This window comes from Pecten maximus, chromosome 5, assembly GCF_902652985.1.
Source record: "Pecten maximus chromosome 5, xPecMax1.1, whole genome shotgun sequence".
Lineage (NCBI taxonomy): Eukaryota > Metazoa > Mollusca > Bivalvia > Pectinida > Pectinidae > Pecten > Pecten maximus.
In genome coordinates this window covers 27,320,392-27,347,856 of record NC_047019.1, presented here as the reverse complement: position 1 = coordinate 27,347,856, position 27,465 = coordinate 27,320,392, and the positions used below count along the sequence as shown (strand labels likewise).

The window sequence follows — 27,465 nt, the reverse complement described above, 5'->3', positions numbered from 1 at the left end:
AAAAATGCAATTCCTCCTTAATGCCTGAATTGATTACAACCATATTTAGTATGAAACATCATTGGGGAAAGGCAATCCTAATTGATATAAATGAGTCTTGTCTGACCCATTGGGACAGAGGGGCATGCCCCAAAAATGGGAACTTGGCTAAAATTTTGCTTTATGATGCTGCTCTTCCTGGACAAGCTAAATGGATAAAAACCAAATTTGATCTAAAACATAACTGGCTGCGATAAATAATTTATGGTAATAATGCTGGATTGGGGTGTGTGTCCCTGCTGTAAGTGTAAGTGTTTGTCAGATGACCGTTAAGGCCCATGGGCCTCTTGTTTCAAACACATTCGTTGGGCTATCCTGTTTATATAATATTTTGTTTAAGACACAGATGGTATTAACATTACAATTGAGAGCTGGATACAGTAGAGCCAAACACGAGTTAACTACGTCATACAGACATTTCGTCTTTCTAGGACTCGTCAGCGAACCCAGGGGCCTAATATTCGATACCTAGTACCTAATACAATACAAAACGTCTCCTAGTTTCCAATTTTTGGTTTCAGAAGAACGTCAAGTATGTGTATGTTGTAGACAGTGTCAATAGTCAAATTAATTAAATTACGTTCTTTGCACAACATTACTGGATAAGAGGGGCTTAAATACCAGCGCTCCCTATAGTTTTCTTGATCGGACAGGGGTGTCCACCCATATTTATATGAATGCATTTTTTCGGTACTCAGAGTAGCATAGAATTGAGTAAGGGATATGGACAGCCTTTTTATTTTTTTTAGTCTGGTAAAATTTGATCAAAAAAATTGTCATTTATTTCGGCGGTGGCCATCTCTAAGGAGGAAATTACCTGCACATTGAATTAAGTTGGTGTTTAGGGACTGAACACCCCACCGCATTGTCTCTTCCTGTCATTGTAGAGCTCAGGGATATTAGAGGACAAGTAGAGAGATAAAGAATCATGCTGTGATGCTGTATAATATATCTACATTACTTTTGCATTTTCTTTGTTTAAGTGTTGATAATTAAGCCTATTCTTTATAGCTCAATCAACTTTTTCCATCATAATATACCAAAACAATGATTCTTTAAATAAGTACACTGTAGAAAATATTCATACATAGATTAAATATCACGATATATGTTACTCGCCGCCTTTGGTCGTAAACTTTCATTATATATGTACAGCGTTGACGATGACTTTAGTCCAGTAAAAACTCTTGAACTACGATAGCACTATGTTCCCAGTAAGTTGTCCACGTGATCTGAGATGGTTTCGGAAATCTAAAGCCTTTTTAGTGAGGTAGAAATACTAAAACTAGTGTTTCATAACTATTGAATTTATTACCAATACTAAAGTATGAGAGCTCTCAAAAGTATATAGCATATACACACAAAGGCATTTTTGTTTTATCTTTATTGAACTTTTGTTTTATTATCATACTAAACTTATATCGTAAATTACAATATCATTAACGGCTTCAATAAAGGTCACATGAGTATTCGAACAACTATTAATTATTATAGACCTTCCGGGTTTATACGGTTTAAGGATTCATACGTTATTTTGTACGGTAAACATTGTCCACCAATGATGGTACGGTAAATATTGTCTAACAATGATGGTACAGTAAATACTGTCCACCAATGATGGTACGGTAAATACTGTCCACCAATGATGGTACGGTAAATATTGCCCACCAATGATGGCACGGTAAATACTGCCCACCAATGATGGTACGGTAAATATTGTACACCAATGATGGTACGGTAAACATTGTCCCCAATGATGGCACGGTAAATATTGTCTACCAATGTTGGTACAGATAATACAGTCCACACATGATTGTACGGTAAATGTGGTCCACCAATTAGTTTAGTCTTGTATAATTTACGAATAAAGGTCGCGTGCGTTTTCTTTCACAACATTCCTCAACGAGTCGTCTTCCTGATACTGACACTCTGGTTTTTATGTTTTTATCTTTATTTTAATATTTTATAGGTCAGAAAGGGACGAATTAATCTTATTCTGTTACGTGACAAATATTCTCCCCGCATAAATTCTGAAATATCCTTTTCTAAAATAGTAAGGTATGCTATGAAACACTCGAACTGCAACACACACGCCTTGACAAAGATTCAATCTTTTTCAAAGTAAATGTATAAAAAGGGCAATATTCTTGAATATTTGTGCAGTAATGAAATACTACATCGAAAAGGACTTTGAGAAGAAATCCGAGAGAAAAATCCTAAACGAGCATGGGCATAATACATATATTACAGAAATAGAGATGAAATTTGTAAACGGTAAGCGTGTGTATTAATCTTCGCAAACAGCCTGCATAATCACACGTCTTACTTGTCTCTCTTTAACAGTCAAGTAACATTTAGGCAAACTCCAAATGAACGCAACAAAATTTCTGCAAATTCATTTCTGTCTTTATAAACCAAAAGTATGTAATCACTATACTATATGTGTACGTTATAGTCATACGTGAATTTTGCAATACAAATAAATTTCACAAAATCATTAATTTTCAAATTTACCTAAATATGACAAAATATCTCTTTTCTCGAGCAGCGAGTGTCTAATATACAGTACATTACAGAAATTGTTTCAATTTCAGTATAATAATATTGATAATAATAAATAATAATAATAAACAAATCATTAAAACAGTGATACATTCGAGAAACTAAGCTAAACACAAAACTCCAGTTCCCAGTCTTTTACCAAAGTCACTGGACCATAAAATACGGATGATATGCCGTAAATTAACGGTGTTATGTTATCTACTTTTACATACCAAAATTTGGTTTGAACTGGATTACACTTTTGGAATAAAGGATCTTAACACAAAACTTCAAAGTTGATAATTTTTACGTCATATAGCACCACAATGATTATAAATAAATCATTGTCAGATATAGTTAAATGTCCTCCAGATCTTTATCGACCTCTTCGTGAAGGTTTCGGATCCTGTTTAGTAGAACTTCACAAACAAATGTAATCCATAAGTTATTGCTGTTTTGCAATTTGTTTTATAATGTGTTAATGGCGATAACCAGTTTAATTCATCAGGCGAGTCCATCATGCTTTTCTTATAATGCATCTCTATCCGAAAGAAACAGCTCCAACGAAATTCACAGATTTACCTGAGATATTGTTTCACACAAATCAAAACAAACACAAGATGGATGCCAGTATTTATCCTTCCTCTAAGGTTTTTTTTTTAATGACGATATCAGCTTATGTCCAACCTCCTACTGTTGCATATATAAGTGGGATCTGGAGGTATACTGAATTTCAACGTCGTCGTCATGTGATGGTGATAATGGTGACAACCGCTCTGATGTTAAAATCTGCAGATACAGATTACAGGTAATAATTTTCCACACTGAATACAAATATGACAAGGCCTTAACTGTTCCAACGAAGTTAACAACAACTTACGATAAAAACAATAATTCCTATTTTCTTGCATTACAATGCCAAAATGAAAAGGCATGTGTAGCGCTAGTCAGAATCAGGAATAAGTGTACAAACAAAATTGTTTTTTTCTAACTACATTGTAATAGCTAGGATCTTAATGTATCTTATTGCAACGGAATTTATTTGTTTAATGGACTAAAGACATGTAGCCATCTTAACGGGTATTGATATCATTATCATTATGTTAGTATTGAGAAACATTAAATGACTTTTTCGTGTGTTACCTACATTCTGTGAATCTTCTCTATAACGATCTATAGACGGACGAGGGAACTGGAAGTTAGGGCTGTGGAAACTCCTTCATAGCTCTTCCCTCGTCTGCAACAAGTCATGTAAATTCATTAGTGATCCTAATCTTGTGGAATGTAAAAAGAAATTTGTTATTTCTAATAATAATAAAGCAAGCGTAAATAGTAAAGTTATATACCAGAAAATCGACCAGTTTTCACATTCTAAACCATTACTATAGTTTTATTGTATCATGACATGCTCCCCAAGATCATAATGTTTCAACACAAATCCAAATCAATGTATTTTTGTATAATATAAAGTCAATTGTGAATGATCAGAGATTGGGTCATGGGGAAAAGGTTCAGAAAAAACAAGCCGTTTCATCGTATGCATTATAAACATACTTATTATAAACTAAAATATTTGTTGTAAAACAAGAAGGGCGCTCGTCATTTCACCGTCTAACAGTACATCACGTATGTCAGACGTATTTACCTTTCATTTTACCGCTGTCGGTGGACTTTGTTTTCATCATCTGCAAATATCAACACGGTTGAATAATTTTGTACCAAAAATTCAAATGAAGCAAACTTAAGCAAAAACATGAACTAAATCTAAATCTTAAAATTAATAGGACAACGAAATAATCCCCCCTTACCCCCCCCCCCCCCCCCACCCCCACCAACCCCCCCCCCCCCCCCCCCCCCCACCACCACCACCACCACCAACCCCCCCCCCCCCCCCCCCCACACACACACACACACACCCCCACCCCACGTGAGTATTCTTGTAATTCATTACTTATGTACTATTTAATTTAGATTATATACCTGTATTCTACTTCCAGTTTTTGAAGTTTGCGTCCTGAATTCAAACCGTTTCATCTTTTTCTCCAAAGCTCGTCGGACCTACATAATATAACATAATAATAAATAAGTAAATAGATAATTGGGAAAGAGTGTTTAAATCATCATTACCAATCTAAGCAAGATTGTGGGGCTGCTATAAAAAGTATATTTTATACAATATAAATCAGAGTAGGTTTGTGGGACTATTAACAATATATACAATACACTATAAATCAGAGTCAGTTTGTGGGACTATTAACAATATATACTATACACTATAAATCATAGTAAGCTTGTGGGACCATTGACAATATATACTATACACTATAAATCAGAGTCAGTTTGTGGGACTATTAACAATATATACTATACACTATAAATCAGAGTCAGTTTGTAGGACTATTAACAATATATACTATACACTATAAATCAGAGTCAGTTTGTAGGACTATTAACAATATATACTATACACTATAAATCATAGTAAGTTTGTGGGGCCATTGACAATATATACTATACACTATAAATCAGTAAGTTTGTCGAACTATTAACAATATATACTATACACTATAAATCAGAGCGCTGACAAACTTTGGCGTTTCCCACATGTGTACAAGACAGATGGAGAGGGAAGCTATAGCCCTGTTTCATTAGTAGGGGAATAATAATACACCGATCGGATTTAAAACAAAAACCTTCATGAAAGCATGTCATGATCATGCAGTACGAGTTTTACCACTACGTTTCCATATTTCTTTCAAGCCATAACTAATCTAATGTTCCCATGGTAACCACACTCAATGCATACTTTACATATATTGAAACCCTTTACCATTTAATATTAGATCGACCTCAGAAAACAATTTAAAACCAGAATTAAAACTCAACTTACCGACACATTGAAAACACAGTAAAATAGGAATATGAAAAACCCCTGCAAAATAAATATCATTTGAAATAGTCGATATCTAAAGTAAATAGTCGATATATATAAGTAAAGAGTCGGTATTTATAAGTAAATAGTCGATATTTATAAGTAAATAGTCGATATCTATAAGTAAATAGTCGATATTTATAAGTAAATAGTCGATATCTATAAGTAAATAGTCGATATCTATAAGTAAATAGTCGATATTTATAAGTAAATAGTCGATATCTATAAGTAAATAGTCGATATCTATAAGTAAATAGTCGATATTTATAAGTAAATAGTCGATATATATAAATTAATAGTAGTATCTATAAGTATATAGTCGATATGTATAAGTAAATTGTCGATATACATCTGTACATGTATATAAGTTAACAGTCGATATATATAAGTAGATAGTAGATATCTATGAGTAAATAGTCGATATATATAAGTAAATACTCGATATCTATAAGTAAATAGTCGATATATATAAGTAAATAGCCGATATCTATAAGTAAATAGTCGATATTTATAAGTAAATAGTCGATATTAATAAGTAATTAGTATATATCTATAAGTAAATAGTATATATCTATAAGTAAATAGTCGATATCTATAAGTAAAATCGGGAATTAGAATGCAGTACAGAAGCATGTTACGATAAAATCACTCTATAGGGACCACGGAACCAAATGATTTCCCATAGACAGTAATGTTAACGTTTATCACTGTACTGCTTAAATGGAGTTTTCAACACTGGTCCAGTAGCCATAATTTTGAAGTATGTCATCTCGGAAACCTCTAAATAGAATGATAAAAAATTCTACCCATTTGAGCTTTTTTTATATGGGGGCCACCATCTTGTATTGAATTCAGCACCAAAAAAAATCATCTAAATTTACAACAAAATACACACTTACTTAACTCCCCCTGACAAAAACTGGCTAGCAAAAAAATAACCTTTTTTCTATATATTTTACATCTACATGTATTGCCCAGCCCACATATTAAAACTTTGCAAACTTCTCTCACCTAAATATCCAATCAGTAGGCCCCGATGCATTCACCTTCCTATTAAATCTTCCAAACCTGCCCAAACGGGGGAAACCCACAATCTATTTTTGATTTGGTTCTGTGGTCCCTATATATTTTCTTCCTTTCTCTTTATATATAATAACACAAGTGCTGCAATAAGCCTACTGTAGATCAATGATGGAACACGGTGGTAAAATAAGTTCCTTAACCTTTAAAGCATCAAAGCATTTCAACATAGATTATGATGCTTCTCTTACAAAACATCATATCGTTTGATATAGTATAACCCGACCTCTATATTCTCTACAAAATAGGACGTGAGCTCAACCTATATTATATTCATTTATTACTCGTGTATTTTGCTCAATTCACTTTTATGCAGTATCATATTTTATGTTCCATTTTAATCTCATTTCATTGAGTGCTGATTGGACCTATAATCTGGCATTATCTCACTAATATGACCAAGATTATAATATATTTAAAACTATCAATAACTGGAACTAAAAACCATTGACTTAAATACATATGATGAATATCAAATTATCAATGATGCAAGGTATTGAACTCGAGACAATGACCATTCAGACAATAGCGGATAGTGTGAATTTTTTTTTACAGCAGAAACATTGCAAGGACACGGCCTATATAACACTATTTATCAATGAAACATTCATTGAGGTAATTTGTGTTGCCTCAAAAAAAGAGAAAAAAAAAAGCGACGGCCGTAATAATATAAAGCACGTGTCAATAGAATGCACACTCATTTCATTATAACAAATAGAGACTTACCTGTAATGAATTCGTAACAGCAAACATATACTGGAAAACGATTAGGTCGTTGTTGACAGATATGATTCCAAATAACCACGTGACACCCAAAACCGGAAGAAGCACAGTAACACTTCTAACACCCGCACTGCAAAATAAACTATCCGTATCAAACAAAATCTAATATTTCACGTAATGGAATATGTCTATTTCATACGTGTTGCCTCCCTTCTGAGGATAAACAAATTCGCTTAACTTTTAAACATTGTGTACATTTGCTTTCTCAAGATCAAATTACCATACACTTTCTTAACATTCTACGTCTTGCAAGAATTTCCCACACTATATGCAATAAAATTCATAATCAAATCTATTTGACTACACTCAACATAACTAACGTGATTCGCCTGGATCATTTTCATCGGTTCCTTAACATGACGTAACTCACAACTTCTTTAAGAGAAAATTGAGGTGGTGTGTGTTACTTAAATTTATGATAACCTCAGATTCCCATGAAACGCCTTCCAATACTATAAACGTATGCACATTATTTTTTTAGGTATTTCGCTTGAGTGCTTACAATATTTTCTGTTTTTCTGTTTTTGTTGCGATGAACTTGGACGAAAATAATGCCTTCATCACGCAGAAAATAACAATGACATTCACCTGTAAATAAAACAATGTATAAGTTTATAAGAACAGTCCATTGTAATCCCTTTTGGTGTTTGGGATGAAATTGTTTTAACAGTTTTCAACTTTCAATTAGATACTACAAACTCTGGTCGGACCTTTCCGTCTTCGAGATACTTTTTACAAATCACAATCAAAAAGGAAAAGACCGAATAACTATAAACAGGAATGAATTTCGAGTTAGCATTAAATCAATAACGATGGTTTTCTTAAACGTACCATAATGATGCAGACAGCTGGGCCAACAAAAGAGTATATGACGCCGTTTGACAGGGAGAGCCAGCAGCTGAAATTACATATCGATTGTTACAAATGTAAACTTTATTTAAAGGGTAAAAACGTTGTTATTTTCATTGAATATGCGTATTTTGTACATTTCCCTAAATTCACAGCCGATCCCTATGTCCAGCTTGACCACTCGATTTAGTTGGGAAACTCCCACTAAATTTAGCGCGGAAATTATTTTTAAATCATCACGTGACCTTCATGGTCGCGGAAATGACCCCATGCCTTTTCATGTATATAGGGGACTCACCGCCGCCTGCCTAGTTGAAAGTATTAAAGTGTGTTACCACTGTGCCACTCGACTACCTATGGTAGTTGATTGAAATTAAAATATTCACATAAACATATTTTCATAAACATATCTTAATTATTTGTAATGACTGGTGCTATGATCTAGAGCAAATACTTTAAAGAAGTTAGGTTATTCAATTAATGTTGTATGAACTGATTTTTTCATACCTACAATATTAGGCAAAATCAATTCAAAGTAATGTTAATATTGTTTAATTTGACTGAGCAGGCTAGTATGAATGCAATTATTAAATGTTACACCTGTAACAAGAGGCCATTAATACAAACTCCTAATATAGATTCAATTGCATATAAAAGGTTTTCGTTCTAAATTATGTGCCTTAATTGCTTTCTTTGACGTTCTAAGGTATGTGCATTAAGTAAAATCTTGGACGTTCTATAGTATGCGAATTAATTACATTCTTTGACGTTCTACATTATGCGTAATACATTATTGATAGCATGAGGTATTGTTGGTCTATCCTGCAACATTATATATACTTACTAATCATTTGCATGGTACCCATTGTCATACGTTATGCCGACTGTTACTCCGACTATCACCAACGGTATACCTGTCAGTATAATATTATATCTTAGTTGCTTCCGACACATAAAAACATCAGTCAGACAAGCTGTGTATAAAGGAATAAACAGATGGCAAAGTAAGGTGAATTATCATTTCATTCACCATCTAGATCTCCTCACGCGAGTAACCATGACCCATCCATGGCATTACTCTATTCCATACATTTGAAAAAGTGTCCCCGTCTCCAACTTTTTTTTTTTTTTTTTTTTTTGCGACACATAGATTAACGTGATTCTTTAAACTGTAATTCATTTGGGGATTATTTTTCTATGTTATTTGCTTCTTGCGATGACGTATAGCATGTTTTTTTTTTCTACTTTTGACCTGTATTGCATTCAAACATTACCATCTATAATTAAGAAAGCATAGACAAAAAAACAGGCATTGAAGATCAACATTATCGGGTTAGTGTACGGCATATTTATGTCTTATCTTTGATTTTACCGAATTATAATTGTAAAATACACCGATTTAAGTTACTATTGCAGTTCGGAATGAAATATTAATCTCCATTTCCAATCTCGCAAGGAGCTCGTCGATGTAGTACTTACCCCATCCAATTAGAAGCAGCCATTTCAATTTTGATTCAGCGTGAAAGACAAATGTTACGGATATTAGTAGCTGAATTCCCTCGGCCAGCATCAAACAAAACGTGGCCAGGAAGAAGTAATGTAACAACGCAGCCATAATCGTACAAACAGTCTGTTAGATGTAAACAAGAAAACGATAATTTATCATATCAATATTTCAAAATGTTTTTGTTTTTGTATTTCAAGATATCATATTCAATTTCTTTTATCTTTTTAATCGCGAAATGTCCGTCGGTAAAATTGTTGTCAGTAAATCAAATATTGATCCGTATTGCCAAATATTGATCCGTATTGTCAAATATTGATCCGTAATGTCAAATATTGATCTGTATTGTCAAATATTCTATTTGGTTTATACATGCGTCTCTGGCTAAGTGGTATTATTGGATCGCTTGTGGCATACAGACTATGTATTCCTCCAAAGAAAGAAAAGCGTATGAATAATCTGTTGTGGAGAACAAAACAATATATCGTTTTTATCAGTTGTCATATATACATACGTTGTCCTCCGTTTGATCAATTCCAACTAGAAACAACACGTAAGCAATGGTCAGCGCTGCACACAAGTTGAGAAGTAGACGACTCCTATCGCTTTTCAGGTATCTAAGTAAAAAAAGAAAAATTAGAGGCTAACTGGTATTGATGACCACCACGGTTATCACGTAATGAATCATATATCTTTAATTAGCTTTACATCCATAATCGTCAACATGGTCACAGTTCAATTTCAATGGTTTCGATATTAAATAGGTAGCATTATCATCATGATAATTTTTAGACTGTACCATATACACACTGGTAGATATTAAAATTTGTTATTTCAAACAGAATAGGAAATAAGTGTCAAGTAATGATGATTTAATCTACCTGGTTAACGCCATATGTAACCATATGAATCTCCTCTATAATGGCCCATCCTTAATTTGATATTCATTAACAGGGTTTCTGCTTCCTCGCTATCCATTTTAATCATGGAACAAATACGCGTACCAACTTATTTATAATTGTTCCCTTAGCGACTCGAATGAAAATTACTTAGCAAATTAAAAATAGTCTGAATATCTTCACACAATGACAATAGCTTTGCACGTGGATGAATTGTCAATTGTCTTTTTTAAAAGGATTAAAACCTTTAATACACGTATTCGTACTATTCGTACTGTTAAATGTATATGTATCTGAGTCTGGCCTGATCTGTATTTAAATGTGAAGGAACGAAATAACGCTTGATGTGTTTACATACCTCCACAACTTTATGTACACAACTATGGTTGTCACTGTCGAAAGAACGGAGAGGATGCATCCAACAAAGCTGATTATCCGAAGTACATATGCGTCCTGTGTCAGACAAAAAAACATTCTGTATGAAAATTTCATCATTTTGTATCCACATTCAGAGAATCACAAACACATACCATAGTTTATGATTTTAAAATATAAGCCGATGTTCCACAGTAATACCGTATAATCTTATGCCGAAATATCATTAAATCTCAATTTCACAAATAATACTTAGAGTAACATACATGATGCAGACAGCATAAGCTCATATCGGAACTCTTAAATGATAACAATACTGTCAAATGGTAGATCAATAACAAGAAATACTATAAAACATGATGTAAATAGACAATTTAATAATTACATAAGTAAGAGGATAACAATGATATGACCTATCGGTATATGATACACAAGCTATAACCAACAATAAGTACATCCTAACTAATGTTTAGGCACACAGACTAGTGTGTCAGAAAATTATACCTAGATCGCACGAAGCTTAAGAATTGCGCAAAAATTCAAACATAAATTTCAAAAGGCGAATGTTACATTTTGAAAAGAAAAAAAAAACAAAAACAAAAACGCTTTCACATTCGAAACATAGCCGTTTGAAACTAATGGAAAATGCATTTTCAATCGTTAGGAAATATCACTCGATGAGAAAAGACACCAGACAATAGCACATTTCATAACACAATGAGGGTTAGATACAGCGGATAAAAACACATTGGGAGTTAAATACAGATTAAAATACACTGAGAGTTCGATACAGTGAAGCAAAACACATTGAGAGTTCGATACAGTGAAGCCAAACACATTGAGAGTTCGATACAGTGAAGTCAAACATATTGGGAGTTCGATACAGTGAAGCCAAACACATTGGGAGTTCGATACAGTGAAGCAAACACATTGAGAGTTCGATACAGTGAAGCCAAACACATTGAGAGTTCGATACGGCGAAGTCAAACATATTGGGAGTTCGATACAGTGAAGCCAAACACATTGGGAGTTCGATACAGTGAAGCCAAACACATTGGGAGTTCGATACAGTGAAGCCAAACACATTGGGAGTTCGATACAGTGAAGCCAAACACATTGGGAGTTCGAAACAGTGAAGCCAAACACATTGGGAGTTCGATACAGTAAAGCCAAACACATTGAGAGTTCGATACAGTGAAGCCAAACACATTGGGAGTTCGATACAGTGAAGCCAAACACATTGGGAGTTCGATACAGTGAAGCCAAACACATTGGGAGTTCGATACAGTAAAGCCAAACACATTGGGAGTTCGATACAGTGAAGCCAAAGACATTGGGAGTTCGATACAGTGAAGCCAAACACATTGGGAGTTCGATACAGTGAAGCCAAACACATTGGGAGTTCGATACAGTGAAGCCAAACACATTGGGAGTTCGATACAGTGAAGCCAAACACATTGGGAGTTCGATACAGTGAAGCCAAACACATTGAGAGTTCGATACAGTGAAGCAAAATACATTGAGAGTTCGATACAGTGAAGCCAAACACATTGTGAGTTCGATACAGTGAAGCCAAACACATTGAGAGTTCGATACAGTGAAACCAACACATTAGGAGTTCGATACAGTGAAGCCAAACACATTGGGAGTTCGATACAGTGAAGCCAACACATTGAGAGTTCGATACAGTGAAGCCAAACACATTGAGAGTTCGATACGGTGAAGCCAAACACATTGAGAGTTCGATACGGTGAAGCCAAACACATTGAGAGTTCGATACGGTGAAGTCAAACATATTGGGAGTTTGATACAGTGAAGCCAAACACATTGAGAGTTCGATACAGTGAAGCCAAACACATTGAGAGTTCGATACAATGAAGCAAAACACATTGGGAGTTCGATACAGTGGATTAAAACACCGTGAGAGTTAGATACATTCGATCAAACCACATTACGAGCTAGTTACTTGAGAAATTAAACGACACTATAAAGCTGCTCTAACGTTCTAGGACTCGTCACTGCAGTCTCAAAGCGGGGACCAAAATAGGTCGAGAATGATAAATGATTATATTGTCATTGAGAAATAGTTGATAATAATTAGACATACTGAGGCTGGTACAGGACTGATGATAACCGCAAAGTTCGTCAGGTGTGTACACCGACAGGTATCGTTTACCCAGCTACAGCCTTCAGATAACCAACCTCGTATACTGTAATGAAAGCATTGAGAAAAAACGAGACTCATTCATTACCGTTATGTTTAAGAATCACCGATCAATAATGAAGAATTTGTTACATCACTATTCTTTTTATCTCCCCGTTCCAATCCGGTTTCGTGTCATATGAAGGATGATTTTGAACAACCCACTATTTGATAATGACGGGTAAAAATCACGATTTCTTTGGAGAAAGATGAGTTGGTTTTTTGTTCTAAAATACAAGATGTTTTTATAATTATCATTGAGGAAATGGAAACATATCCATTTACACTTACTCGTTCCAAAACACACAGTCTACTGTTGTTTGGCCCATCAGATTATTCTGGAAAAAAGGAAGTCGTAGTCATCAAGCAATAACATCGTCAACATTCAATCAATTACACTATTGCCACAATGCTGTTCCTTAAAGATGACAGTGCATGTTTAAAAGTTTTCATACTGGAATAAAAAAGATTCATCATGCTTTCGAGATGTCCTCATATCAAATCGATAATGCACTGTCCTTATCCATGGACATCCGAGGGTACATAGGGTAAAGGTCATAGGGTACAGGTCGAAAGTGATGGGAAGGAATTAAATGTTGCGTATGAATGTCATCACAAACTTTCCCAATTTTGCGATATATTTCATATTATAACCCAGCATCTGCAGATAAAATGAATATTACAGAGGTATTTATCAGAAAATCGTACAATACGAGCAAAATAAAAGAAATTAACATGTGTTATGAATTACACAAATTAATTGCCCCGTGATTAAAAAACATATATATGACAATCTCAATACCCTACCTAGATGTTTGAGTGTTAACGTTCGCCAATTTCATTGAGAGTGGTAATGCTAAGTTTCTGTGTTGAACATTACATTCCCTGTTATGTCTATCTGAAAAATGCCGTTGTCCAAACCACAAATAATCGACAACAAACGGTCACTTAGCATTATTTTATTCCTGATAGTCTTGTGTCCGGAGAAGCTTATACCAGATAGGTCATCTCGGAAACATTAAGAACACAACACCCAAAGATATATCTTTAAATTTTAATATGAAATCTTTAAAATAACACTAGCAGCTTTACTTTTGAAGGAGGCCGTCTTCGCCCACTTATCAGTAATATACCAGTAACAAAAATTGTATTTATCTATCTATCTATTTTAACTCTACCTCACGACATGCATGTAAGTTAACACTAGATTGGTTCCAAAATAATGCATTAAATTGAATTGAAAAAAGCACCCAATTTTATAATCTAATCATTTTCTTGAAGTGTCTCCACAACTTAAGAATCCCGTTAGGCCAAAAACCTATTATTCATACACAATTTTTCACCTTATCTCAATACTAAATTTTGTTTGGTATCTCGGGTCAATCAGGAAGAGTAGCTAACTAAATTCAAAGTTTACGGGTGACGGACGCAGCGGTGTAAGTTCAACGGTCTTAGGACAAGGTGAACCAAAAACGAGATATAGACAAGCTTATAACATGTTTATCAGACAAACAGTGTACAAACAAATAATGGAATTTAAGTAACTGATATCGAAATAGTTTGATTTTCAATGTAGCATTTTGGTCCACTTACCTGTTGCATAAGGATATCGGTATCAAAGGTCAGAGTTACTGGCGACGAAAGATTACTGGTATCTTGACCGTTTATGGAAAGTGCCAGAACTTCAGATGTAAAACCAGAGCTACTGCAATTGTAAATGCTATGTTTTGTATAAAAAAAAACTTAGTATGTTAGTTAAAAAATTGCCGTTATTTGATCAAATTGCTAGCTTGTATAACTATTGAACTATTAGAATATCCAAAACAAATTCTCAACAGCCCGATATTATCAGTTAAAATTCAAATCTCATAATGTATTTACCTTCTCGTATTTTGTAGTAAAGTGCCCATTGTTTTGTATAGCGCAGCTGTGAATGTTACATTATCTGTGAATAGATAAAACATGTCAGTGCTGTCTTGATGAAATATGTGTACAGAAGTTTACTTAAGATAACAAGAACTAGCCCTAGCGTGTTTATTAAAGATAAAGAAATGTGTATGAATTTTTCATGAAAAAACCTTTTATCCACGTAATACTTCATGGTGGTATCATTACTGTATAATGATATAATCACATTCTTGTCAATATTCGATACTCACCAAGATCATTCTCAGCAAGGCTAAAGTCTATACCGGACCCCGCTGTTGTACCATTTGGTATAAATGCGATACTGGACTCATTAGTATTCTTGATTTGGATCACTGTTTATATTCAAATAAGAATGAATATTGGACTTAAGTATTATGTACATAGCATTAAACAATTTTACTAGATACATTTTGATAATGAAACAATATATCAAAGTTCATAATTGTTTCGAAAACTAAATGTATATATAGAAGAGTAAAGCGGAGAGGAACAGGATACGCTCTACCAGAGCCTAGATAGGTTTAATTCATCAAATACTAACAATGGCAATACAAGAATTCTTAACGTTAGCATTAGTCCTTGGTAAAGAAAAAGCACAGCATATTTCTGTCAGGCCTATAAATGATGAATTGTACGTAATATTATAATCAATAAGAATTCCCTCGCGAATTCTTTCACACATTCGGTAGAAAGTTTATGCCATCTGGTAGACAATGAGAGTAAGTATTTTGACCAAAATGGTATTTGACTCCATGCTCTGAAGGGACATACATATTTAACATATACTTTGACTGTTCAGATTTCTGAGAAACAGTGATTTGAAACCTGAAATTGCTAAAAGCCAAAGGTCAACTGGGAGCCCTGATTTCACATGTTCAATATACAAAGATAAATTAAAATGCTAGAGATCAAATTATATGTCAGTATGTATGGTATGTTTACTACCAATAAGTAGCGTGTTATCATGTATACATAGTGAAACGCTTAGAAGATTTAGTATATATATACCAGTATTAATATGATAAAGAATGAAATTATTCAAATGATCATATGCAATGAGAGTACCGCTTAATAAACATTGAAGATGTATATAACGTACTAAATTTTTAATAGATGTAATATAGTGTCTAAAATAGGAATAAATGGGACACTGAAAGAAAAACAATGCACATTGTCTTCTCTTATTGAGACTTTAATATACCGCAATCACGAATTATTCGCTATATGAAAAGGGGTTTGCCTGCATCAATAACTATTGTCTTGTGATACTGTCAAATCAATAGTTGACTTTATGATACGTTTTTAAAAAATCAACTGAACTAGTATATCAAGGTACTATAAAGGGCATTTAATAGTTATTGTTGCAGAAAAACCCTTTTCATATAGCTAACATTTGGTTTGTTTGTTTGGTTTGTTTTTGTTTAACGTCCTATAAACAGCCAGGGTTTCGAACTCGCAACCCAGTGATGGAGGGCTAGTGATAAAGTGTCGGTACACCATATAGCTAACAATTCGTGATTGCGGTGTATATTAAAGTCTCAATTATTTCTGAAGGTATACACATTGTTCACATTTTAAAATGGCTGTATGATATAAAAGAGATAAGTGTACTTTCTGAAAATTTTAAACATTAGTATTCGTTTGTTGTGTTTCAGTATATATGTAATAGCATGTCTCGGTCTCGGAAACATTCATTGGCTAAAGAAAAAAAAACATTTGTCCTTAGTGGGTAGTGTATCAACATCAACAACAGTGTTCTTATTTCAAAATTATACATATTTTACCTATATTGTCTTTAACAAGATTTACTGATTCCCCAGTATCAAGACTTTTAGCGACCGCCGTACCAAACGTTTCTACCGTCGTCAGCAAGCTACCAGCAGCTGATGCTGAATTTTTGTTCTGTAAACAAAAACACATCGTGTTTGCCGTTATATATTAATTCTATCTTGATACCTTTGCAAATATGTGGAACCCTAGCTCGATATTTTCAATATCGTATTTGAATATGAAATGTTGGTGCTTCAGAAGTTCTTTTTCATATCTTTATTTTGAAGCAACATAATTAAATGATATATACTGCAAAACACTTTCCAATGTTCGCTTTCTGGTCAATGTTTGCGGCTAACGTTAAACTTTTGCCTTTCACGTGTCACGTGGGTCCAACACATTGTTTTCTATCAGCAAGTTAAAAATCAAAGATTTAGCTAAATAAAAACAAGAAAGCTTAGTAGATTTAATTCTTCTTTAGTCAGAGTCTATCTCTGTCATTTACGAAGAAGAGATGTGTTACATATGGAGATTTAGTAATAAAAGATATACTTTAGACATCCTGTTATGTTACAAGCGGTACATCATTATCCTTTCAGTTTCGCCATTCCGTATCTTCTTCATATCAAAATTATTATATGTACCTCATTGTGTTCATCAACCTCAGCCCATGAGCCTTCATTATTGATCGACAGCATATCATCAATTATTCCTACGAAGTTCTGCATAATAAAAAAACAAATAGTTCATTGTTTAAGCTATTCATATGGTATCATCTACAATTGTAATAAAATTCCAGTAACAATCGCTTCCTCACAATCAATTCTGGCCGATATCAAGAATGTGTATATAGGATAGTAATTCCCAAGCCTAACAGACTAACCACCAATGGTCGCCCACAGATAATACGAAGACTTCATAATATAACAGATTGTTTTCTGTCTTGGACTTATTTTATTGCGAAAACACAATGTTACAAAGGTTTAATATGTTAACTGATTTAATTAAAGCTAACGGCTGTTGTGCTGCGTACGGAATTACGACATTTACGGCCATTTTCATTTCAGCTGACACAGTACCGTCATGTTTTTTATATATATAATACATTTAAAATTCTTTTCCATGTTAATATATTACATCATAGATTTGACATCATAGATTTGTCAAACGACATAAAAACTGGCGCATTGGTTAAGCAGTTTAAGATGTTCCTTCCTTTTTAAAATGTTTTCCTTCGCTCTTTGTGTCTTCATGTCATACATAAATCCATATTTCAAAAATATCTAAAGATGTGATAAAACAATAGTAAACAAAAGAATGATATATAGTTATGCGTAAAATGGCATCAAATTTTAAGTATCCTTGACGATTTTGATGTTTGTATGTTTACCATAATGAATTGTAAATCAGTGACCGAATTACTAATACAAAAAAGTTTCCTTTTAAACCCGACAGAATTTTCGTCTGAAATAAGGATATTGCACGATGATCGACAAACCTCATTTGTAATTGGCCAAAGATACTGTCTCGGATAATCCTTGGTATCATTTAAATCCGAGGTTATCACTTGCGATGTAAACCTCTCTTGCTGGAGTTTCAGGTTAATATTGCATTTTATCGAAACCTGTGGCATACCTCTTGGTCAATCACCGAAGACGATTTTCTCTCACCAATGGTAAAATATAGGGTTATAACATTTAATGATCCGGAATCTCAAACGCAAACATAATTAGTCTAATATCGTCGACATAAAAAATGTCACATTGTCAGGAACACAGGGATCGCATCAAACATGATTGAAAATGACCTCATGACCTGCGCATATTTCCACTGACATTTGATGTACATCCTCTGGTCGTTGTTTGGCCATATATACCTTTATAAGAATCAATAATTAATTGAGTAATATACAAAATATCTTAATCATATTGTTGAACGGAACATACCTCTTGTGTAGTGTTGTCCACTTGAATTGTACCAGTACTCAGGCTGAGCATGCTGACCATCGTTTCTAACACTTTAGTTGTCGCTTTAAGATTACCAGAGGATATCGACTCGTCTTCCTCACTTCCGGTGTTCGCCAGTCACATTTTTTATACTTCCTAATACTTCTCCTATAACCTTCTTCTTCTCATTGTCAGAAAGTCCTTTGACAGATTCGAGCTGAGGAACAAAAAATCGAACATAACATACAGTTGTAATATCTTTTCATATTTTCAGTGATATCAGAACTGATTTTTCCCGGATACATGACATTTCTTTAACTTCAAACACACTCGTATTTTACCGTAACATTTTGGTTATCCTCTTCAACAAAACATACGCTCTCAGCGGATCTGATAGAAAAATAATAATATCCACAAACCTTCTGCGATGCCTCGTCGATTTCTTTTCCAACACAATCGACCAGAATTACAGCGCCCCATTTCCCATCTGCATGACACTTTCGTGTGGCTATGCCTGTCATTATCAAGGAAATTTATTACAACAATGAAATCCACAACAGATAGTTGTGATCATTACATTGAGAGAGCTGTAAATTTTCTAATATTCATGATCAGAAATAGAATAATTTCATCAATTTCGAAAACTATATACGTTTTGCTGTAGCCATAATCAATTTTTAATTTGAACGGTTATAATACATATTTTTTTCTCTTTTAAATACAGTGTAATTACCGGAGGTCTGTTTTGGACATTTATTTTCCAACAGGTAACCCGCTGGAGTTTTATCCCAATATACACCTTGGACTTCCGAGCCTTCACAAAATCTGGCAGCTGAAAAAAAATCATTGTAATCTCAAAGTTTTAAAATACTTGGATGGAATGAGAACTCAAACGTGAAATTGAAACCATAACTTGAAACAATGAAATCCCTCATCTTTATTTTTCATATTTTCATCGGGAAAACAGTTCACACGTGATAATGTGTAAAAGTCGTAATGATTTTGGCAACTGCAAATGTAACAGGAGAGGAGAAAATGTAGCGGCCAGTCTGGGGTTCGAACCTGGGACCTCCGAACACTAGCCGCTACACACCTCCCTCCTTTATCCAAGTCTTCGCCCTTGAAGACACACGAGACCCTTATACCACCACCGTAGGTATATTAGTTGGGCGCTAATTTTGTAACAGGAGAGGAGAAAATGTAGCGGCCAGACCGGGGTTCGAACCCGGGACCACCGAACACTAGCCAGCTGCTCTACCAATTGAGCTACCTGGTCATCGATGATCTACCCAGTCCAGTCCCGCTACATAGTACAAAATCAATTAATCAAGTGACGTCACAATCAAACATTGAAACTGTCGAATACAGTCGAGATGTCCACATCAAACATGAACGATAGTCTTCGCTTTGCAGTGTTAACAGAAAAAGGACAAGAAGCTTTTATTGGTAGTAAACAATCCACCAACATCAAGCGATTGACACCTGTGACTGTTAGAAAATATCTAAAGGCTTGCCTTACTTGACTTTTTATGTGTTATCGAACTATAATCCATAGCCTGTTAAAACATTTAATTCGGGAATATGTAACTGTAAACAATGAAAGTATGATCTACGAAATAGAAGGATTTCTTTGAATTTCAAAAATAAATAAACATTTTCATTGCTTAAGTTTTATTGCCTGGGTTATAATTCATCAATTTTGAATTCTGTCTATGCATGGTTTTATCGTCTTTTTATCCTAGTTATAACTTAAAACGAAGCTCTTTAAAGTAAAATTAACAAACCTGACTTGTACACCTGTAATCTACTGTTCCGCGACACCTGACACTCCCCTGGTGAACGTTTTCGGCATAATTTACATTGGTAATTCCCACTAGCTGCTTTATTACTGGAAAAATTCGATGACGCTGCTGCTACATTATGGAATGCGACTGAAAGTAGAACACGGACATAAATGGATATGCATGCACAGTCATTGGGTTGAAAACATTCCAAACAAATTCTGGCGGTGAGCTTTGAAATTACTTTGAAATTGGAAACATATTTAATAAGGTAAATGACAGCAACATTTGTAATATATTTGATAAAAAAGGGAAATACTTTATTCCAAACAAATACTCGGGAACGAATGACTCCTATCTTGACTTGATACTGTGTTCTGTACCTCTTCTATATAGAACAAGACGATTTTTTATTGATTTATCACTATATAGTATAAAGGTAGTATACATACTGTGTACTGGTACAGTGGTTCGGAGAACATTTGTGCATTACCAACTAAGCATATTTTTTTCGAATGTAGTTTCGAAGTCTTTAGATTTAAACTGTCTAGCGATATGAAGGATGACCTATTGTTGATATTGTTGTCTTCCTGCCGGAAATATGCGGGTGAAGTAAAACGATGGAGAAACTTCCTAACATACCTAAAACACTCTGTTATATAGTACATTTTATGTTTTCCTGAAATTATTATGCAAGTTGAATTTTCTTTAAATGAGCATCAGTTCAACAGAAACAACAATGTTTATATAAAAATTTAAATGGAAATCGAAAGTGCATTGCGATGTAACAAGTATACTGTTTGGTCTTTTTAACGGGGCAACTCTGTTAAAGCACACGGCAGAAATATAAATTGCATTACCAGAGATTTCTGATCCATTATGGTACCACCTGAAAATCCATTCTGTTCTGTTGATATGGTTCACGTTGCTAATATTACAAACCATCGTGGCCTGTTCATCTTCTTCTATCACCAAAGATAGGGGTGAAATGCTCAGAATTGGCAAGGGCTGTATTGTGATATTAAACAGAATGCTGCGTTGTCCCAAATGACAGGATATGTTTCCTGTAGTAAAAAATCGTTTTGATTAACTATTAATTCATTCACCCAATTGGTATGCCACTGGCAATGCATAATAATATCAAAGGTATATTTGGCACAAAAATGTGGCAGGTATTAATTCAATCCTCAATTTTCTTACCTGCATCATTTTGGGACAAACGGTGAACAATCATCTGCGATTGTATACTGTTTCCATAGCCACTAGGCATGATAGTTATTTTTGTGGTGTTTTCAGTAGTATCATAATTTCGAATTCTCCATTGAATATGGCCGCAGTTTCCGTTAGTGTCAAACTCACAGGTAACTGTCAAATTACTTTTTTCTTCAGGCACACTTTCTAACATTCGCCCGTTCCAACGGGATACTATACACCCTGCAATTTTAACTTATTTAAGTTATTTGAATAAATCACAACTGATATAAATGATCATAATTCTTATCATTCTTATCCCAATGTCCCTGTCCCCCCCCCCCCCCCCCCCCCCCCCCCCCCCCCCCCCCCCCCCCCCAAATAAAATGGTATCTTATATACTACAAATAATGTATATTTTTTTTCGATAATTCTTCCTTCGCTTTCTTTTCAAAGTTTTAAAGGAAAAGGGAATCATGAAACGTACCTTGATATTACTATGATATTAATTCTTTACTATAATATTGATTTGTTACTACAATATCAATTCATTGCTATAATATTAATTCATTACTATGATATTAATTCATATTAAATGATATATCTGTATCTGTGATTATATGCTATTCTCGAGAAAGGCTTGAAAATTTCAACTTCTTCGGTGATGCAGGGGGTAACCAGAATACAAATGTATTTATTTTGTTCTATAGAACAGTAATATAGAAAGCATCTGGCAATATCTTAGCCTAGCCATTACAAGTGGAATCTTAAATATTTCACGTATAACTGCTATAAGTGTGTGCACCACACGTAATGCACTGAGCATTTTAACATTGAAGTTGTGATAAAGTGATAAAGGTGTGGCAGCGATATAAAACAAAAAAGTCCATTACGAATTATTTAATGCGTTAAACAGGCTTCGAAATATGTCCAAAGAATAAATAATAGTGAAATTCGTCAAAGTAATGTTAAAGCAAATACTCGAATGCGCCATTTCGGGTTTGCTTTTTTTCTTAAACTGAAATGATTGATAAAAGTGTTTGATACGGAAATAAAAACTATTATTTCTACAATAACCAGAAATAAACTGAAGTACATATATGTGTTAATATCAGGTAAATTTAAACAAGTACAAAAGTCACAAACCTTGAGTGGTGGTTTCCGGGAGAGGTGAGGTCATCATATCCGTTGTTGTTGGGTATGAGATTTCTGTTGTTGATGCCGTTTTTGTTGAAGAAGTCGGTGTTGTGTTTGTTGTTGTATAAGTCGGTGTAGAACTTGTTGTTTCTGTTGTATTAATCGGTGTAAAGCTTGTTTCTGTTGTATAAGTCGGTGTAGAGCTTGTTGTTTCTGTTGTATAAGTCGGTGTAGAGCTTGTTGTTTCTGTTGTATAAGTCGGTATAGAACTTGTTGTTTCTGTTGTATTAGTCGGTGTAGAGCATGTTGTTTCTGTTGAATAAGTCGGTGTAGAACTTGTTGTTTCTGTTGTATAAGTCGGTGTAGAACTTGTTGTTTCTGTTGTATAAGTCGGTATAGAACTTGTTGTTTTTGTTGAAGAAGTCGGTGTAGAGCTTGTTGTTTCTGTTGTATAAGTCGATGTAGAGCTTGTTGTTTCTGTTGAATAATCTATTGAAGAGCTTGTTATTTCTGTTGAATAATCTATTGAAGAGCTTGTTTTTTCTGTTGAATAATCCTTTGAGGAGCTTTTTATTTCTGTTGAATAATCTATTGAAGAGCTTGTTATTTCTGTTGAATAGTCTATTGAAGAGCTTGTTATTTCTGTTGAATAGTCTATTGAAGAGCTTGTTGTTTCTGTTGAATAATCCTTTGAAGAGCTTATTATTTCTGCTGTATAATCTATTGAAGAGCTTGTTGTTTCTGTTGAATAATCTATTGAATAGCTGGATGTTTCAGTTGTATAAGCTAGTGAAGAGCTTGTTGTTTCTGTTGAATAAGATGGTGTAGATTTTGTTGTTTGCTCCGTCGTGGTAATTGATGTCAATGGGGTAGTGAGTGTTTGTTTTGGAAATAGAGTCGATGAGTATGATGTTGGAAGTACTATTGAGGATAGCAACAATGGTGTCGTTCCTGTTGTGTCAACTGCTGAAGAACGTGTAGTCTGATCAGCTGAAGTTATTAATGTGATTGGGGTAACGAATGAGAGTGCATGGTAACTTGAAAAGATGTAGGAATTTGTTGATATTTGCGTCATTAAATTATCTGTTGTTTGTGATGTTAAGGATACTGATATTGCTGTGGATGGGAATTCTGTTTTAAGTGCTATAGAAGATGTTGAATTTGGTGAAGATGACATTTGTATGGTGAAACTTGTTTTAATGTCAGTTGTTTCTTCTATACTGTGTACGGGTGTAATGTTATCTGTTGCTTCTCCATCCCCTTCAGAAGATATGGAAGAGAGTATTTCAGTTATAAATCCTATACTAGGTTTATGTGCCGTATTTGTGGGTGAAGTAGAGCTGGACACAGAGACAGAGGGAAAATGGGATATTGATGTAGCGAGTACGGGCGTAATGATTGCTCTAGAGTTTGGTGTTGCTTCTGTTGTTGTCCATTGTAATCCTGTGTTAGCTACAGTATAGTCTGATGCTTGATCTACAGAAATCATTGACGCCTCAAGAAAATTTGACCCAGGTGTTGTATTTGTGAACAAAATGTTGGTAAACTCTGGAGTTAGCTTCTTTGAAGCTGTTGATATTGATGCCGTTGGTGATATGTCTGCTGTTGGATGTACTGAGGAGTCTATAGATGAAGATATATAAGTCGACAGGAGTACTGATTTGATGCCAGTACTGTAACCCAATGCTAAGACAGTCGTTGATAACACTGAAGTTGCTGTTAAGGTTGTTGCTGCAGAAGATTTTATTTCTCTCGTTTTGTATCCTATTGTGTCTGTTTTTGATTCTTCCGAGGTTGTTGTATCGGTTACAAATACAACAGAACTGGATGAAGGTTTCGATGAAGTGGAAATCAGCCTGGTCATTACGGATGCCGGTGTGGGAGATATCAATGTGTGCTTAGTTGTGGTAGCTGTAGTATTTTTCCACATTACCAAAAGTATCAATAAGGTAATGTGACGCATGGCTGCTTCGGATTACTGCAAGTGAAGAAGTCATAAACAAGAAGGTATGTCACTTCAAGGCATGTATTATCGATTGTTTTTATCTTCTCTGTTCCATTTTAAACATATGATGGTCAAACATTAAACTTGTTCTATAGGTTTTCTACCAATTGATCAAAAGGTCTGAAGTACCGTAAATGATTTAATTTAGCCACCCTCTAAAGCCGTAATTTCTGATATCTTTAATATATTAATATCATGAATATCGTGGAATCGATTCCCTCTTCAAGCATATCTAATACACTTGTACATATAGCGAATATGTTGTCTGAAAGGCTAAGTGAAAGTGAAAATCTGCAAGTCATGTATCGATTTGATCATACAAATCACAGATTCTGAATTGCTGAATAATTTTGCTCGAAAGATCATGGGTGCTTGGAGACATCCATTGAACATTTTCCTTTTTTTACCCTCTTCCTCTAAACCATTTGATGAAATGGAGAACCTACAAATGAAATCTAAGAAAGACCTAAGAAGAAATTTCTAAAATTAATCAGTAACAAAATTCAAACTAGATATGGTTTATTTTGTTTAACGTCCTATCAACAGCCAGGGTCATTTAAGACGTGCCAGGTTTTGGAGGTGGAGGAAAGCCGGAGTACCCGGGGAAAAACGCCGGTCTACGGTCAGTACCTGGCAATTGCCACATGTGGGTTACGAACTCGCAACCCAGAGTTGGAGGGCTGATGATAAGGTGTCAGGATACCTAAACCACTGGGCCACCGCGGCCCCTTCAAACTGTCAAAATCCAACTTGTCGGCCATTTTGTTTTGCGAATAGATCCAATATGTATTGGTATATTTAAGGACCAAAGAAGGAAGTTTATATGTGTAGTTTGAGAAATACCCTAGTACTTCTCACAACATAGCGATAACAAACTTCAAAACCCAATATGGCCGCCTGTCGTTCGTTTTATTTTCCCTATCACACTCAAAGAAATAGGCACAAATAGGGACAAAGGGGAACCTACAAATGCGTTCCTGGGGAATATCTATCAGATTGTGATAGGAAGGATTGTTTACTAACGGACAACAGACTACGGACGTAAGGCGATTAGGAACAGCCACCATCAGATTGTGTATGTATATAATTGACACGGTCGTACATATCTGATGGGCAACAGTAAGTAGGCCATAGCACAGGCCCCTTGGACCTTTTGATTTTTTAAACATATCGCATTGGTTGTCTCTAAGGTTGCTATATAAAAGAGGTTCTTTCTCAGATGCATTAATCAGATTCGATTAAAATCTTTAAAAATCATACTGTGCATCAATGTCACTTTCGAGTATGTATCATAAAGCATTTCAGAGAAAAATCTATTATATCTTTGAGCTTATTTTCCGCACAGCTCATCAACCACTGATAAAACTAAGTTTGACTACTGACTATATGATAAAGAAACAAAATTATCACTAATACCAATGGGACTGCGAGGCGGATATCTCAGCTGTGTAATAAATAATGAGGTGATCAATCATGAACACTTCAATAACTTTATTATTACGTCAAATCTATGTAATATTCGGCTATAGCACCTACCTGTTAATGGAATCCTGTTGTTCCAAAATGAGCCTTACCCGTCGGTAGTTGTAAGATGAGTCGCCGACGACAGATCACCAAGGTTCTCCTTTGCGCTATCAGTGTTAACAGGAACAAAGGTGTATCCTACCTGTTACAATCAGGGGCAAATCAATACCTTAACTATTTCGTCGGCCCGATATTGAAGGTGGAGTGTCAATATAAGGGTAAGGTATGATCTAACCCTAGTCGATAACCTCACGTGATACTAATACTACAGGTGTTTTATGGCTCCCATGTCTGATATTATTTCAATGTTAGCACAGTTTGTGTACCCGTGTAGTTATATAAATTCGATGTAAATCAACGTTGATATAAATCAAGAGAAATTAGTACGTTCGAGCTCCGTTATTTTATGCGATAGGTATTTTGTAACGTTAAAGTGGGTGTAAATTATAATAGAACTTTGTGTGGGCTTTACGAGTAGAGAAGCAATATATCTTTAATGCAGAATTATATAAACCATTTGTGCATTACGTAACACATTTTTATGTTGGCAACGTACAAGTGCATTTCGAACGGTACCCTGTCAGAATATTAACGTTAATGTCAGAAAGGTTGGTAAACCTAGACTGTATTAAAATCATATCGAAATCTTGCCTCTGACATACGTTTGGATACTAACGATACTAATTGATTATATCGATAACCTGCCTCTGACATACAAATTAATTGTATTGGTGATATTATGGTAGCTAGGAACAGAGTTTGTTACCGATAAAAAGGTTACCGATGGTACAATAAGAGGCTTCGCAACACTAGGCTCAGACATGAAAAGGACAGACATGAGTTATGTAACTTAATCAAATTTAATATATGAACAGTAACATGACATCTGAATGCATTATGTATTACCTATAACAATGTTTCACCTAATTCATTTACATTATGGATCACTGGGGAGAAAATTGCCTATACATTAACTT

General features: G+C 34.6%; 1 protein-coding gene across 4 annotated transcripts; it reads right to left on the bottom strand.

The window, feature by feature from the left end:
* Positions 1 to 647: 647 nt before the first annotated feature.
* Positions 648 to 26,814, bottom strand: LOC117327702 (adhesion G-protein coupled receptor D1-like). 4 transcript variants are annotated; one of them, XM_033884816.1, is made up of 21 exons: positions 19,270 to 19,364; positions 18,851 to 19,067; positions 17,549 to 17,626; positions 16,919 to 17,036; positions 15,365 to 15,466; positions 15,087 to 15,150; positions 14,799 to 14,910; positions 13,497 to 13,543; positions 13,110 to 13,212; positions 10,986 to 11,080; positions 10,243 to 10,345; positions 9,704 to 9,854; positions 9,069 to 9,138; positions 8,207 to 8,273; positions 7,878 to 7,963; positions 7,319 to 7,445; positions 5,471 to 5,512; positions 4,561 to 4,638; positions 4,226 to 4,265; positions 3,728 to 3,849; positions 648 to 3,369 (listed from the first exon to the last, which is right to left on the bottom strand). In XM_033884816.1, the coding sequence occupies exons 2-20, from the start codon at positions 18,908 to 18,910 to the stop codon at positions 3,800 to 3,802; spliced, it is 1,593 nt and encodes a 530-aa protein (XP_033740707.1). In that variant the 5' UTR covers positions 18,911 to 19,067; positions 19,270 to 19,364; the 3' UTR covers positions 648 to 3,369; positions 3,728 to 3,799. The 4 variants fall into 4 exon arrangements, with proteins under 4 accessions (XP_033740707.1, XP_033740708.1, XP_033740705.1 ...); XM_033884817.1 differs by having other exon boundaries at positions 3,728 to 3,817; XM_033884814.1 differs by lacking the exons at positions 648 to 3,369; positions 3,728 to 3,849; positions 4,226 to 4,265; ... (14 more) ...; positions 16,919 to 17,036; positions 17,549 to 17,626 and adding exons at positions 19,584 to 19,682; positions 20,635 to 20,781; positions 21,492 to 21,695; ... (1 more) ...; positions 22,969 to 24,937; positions 26,501 to 26,814 and having other exon boundaries at positions 18,857 to 19,067.
* Positions 26,815 to 27,465: the final 651 nt, after the last annotated feature.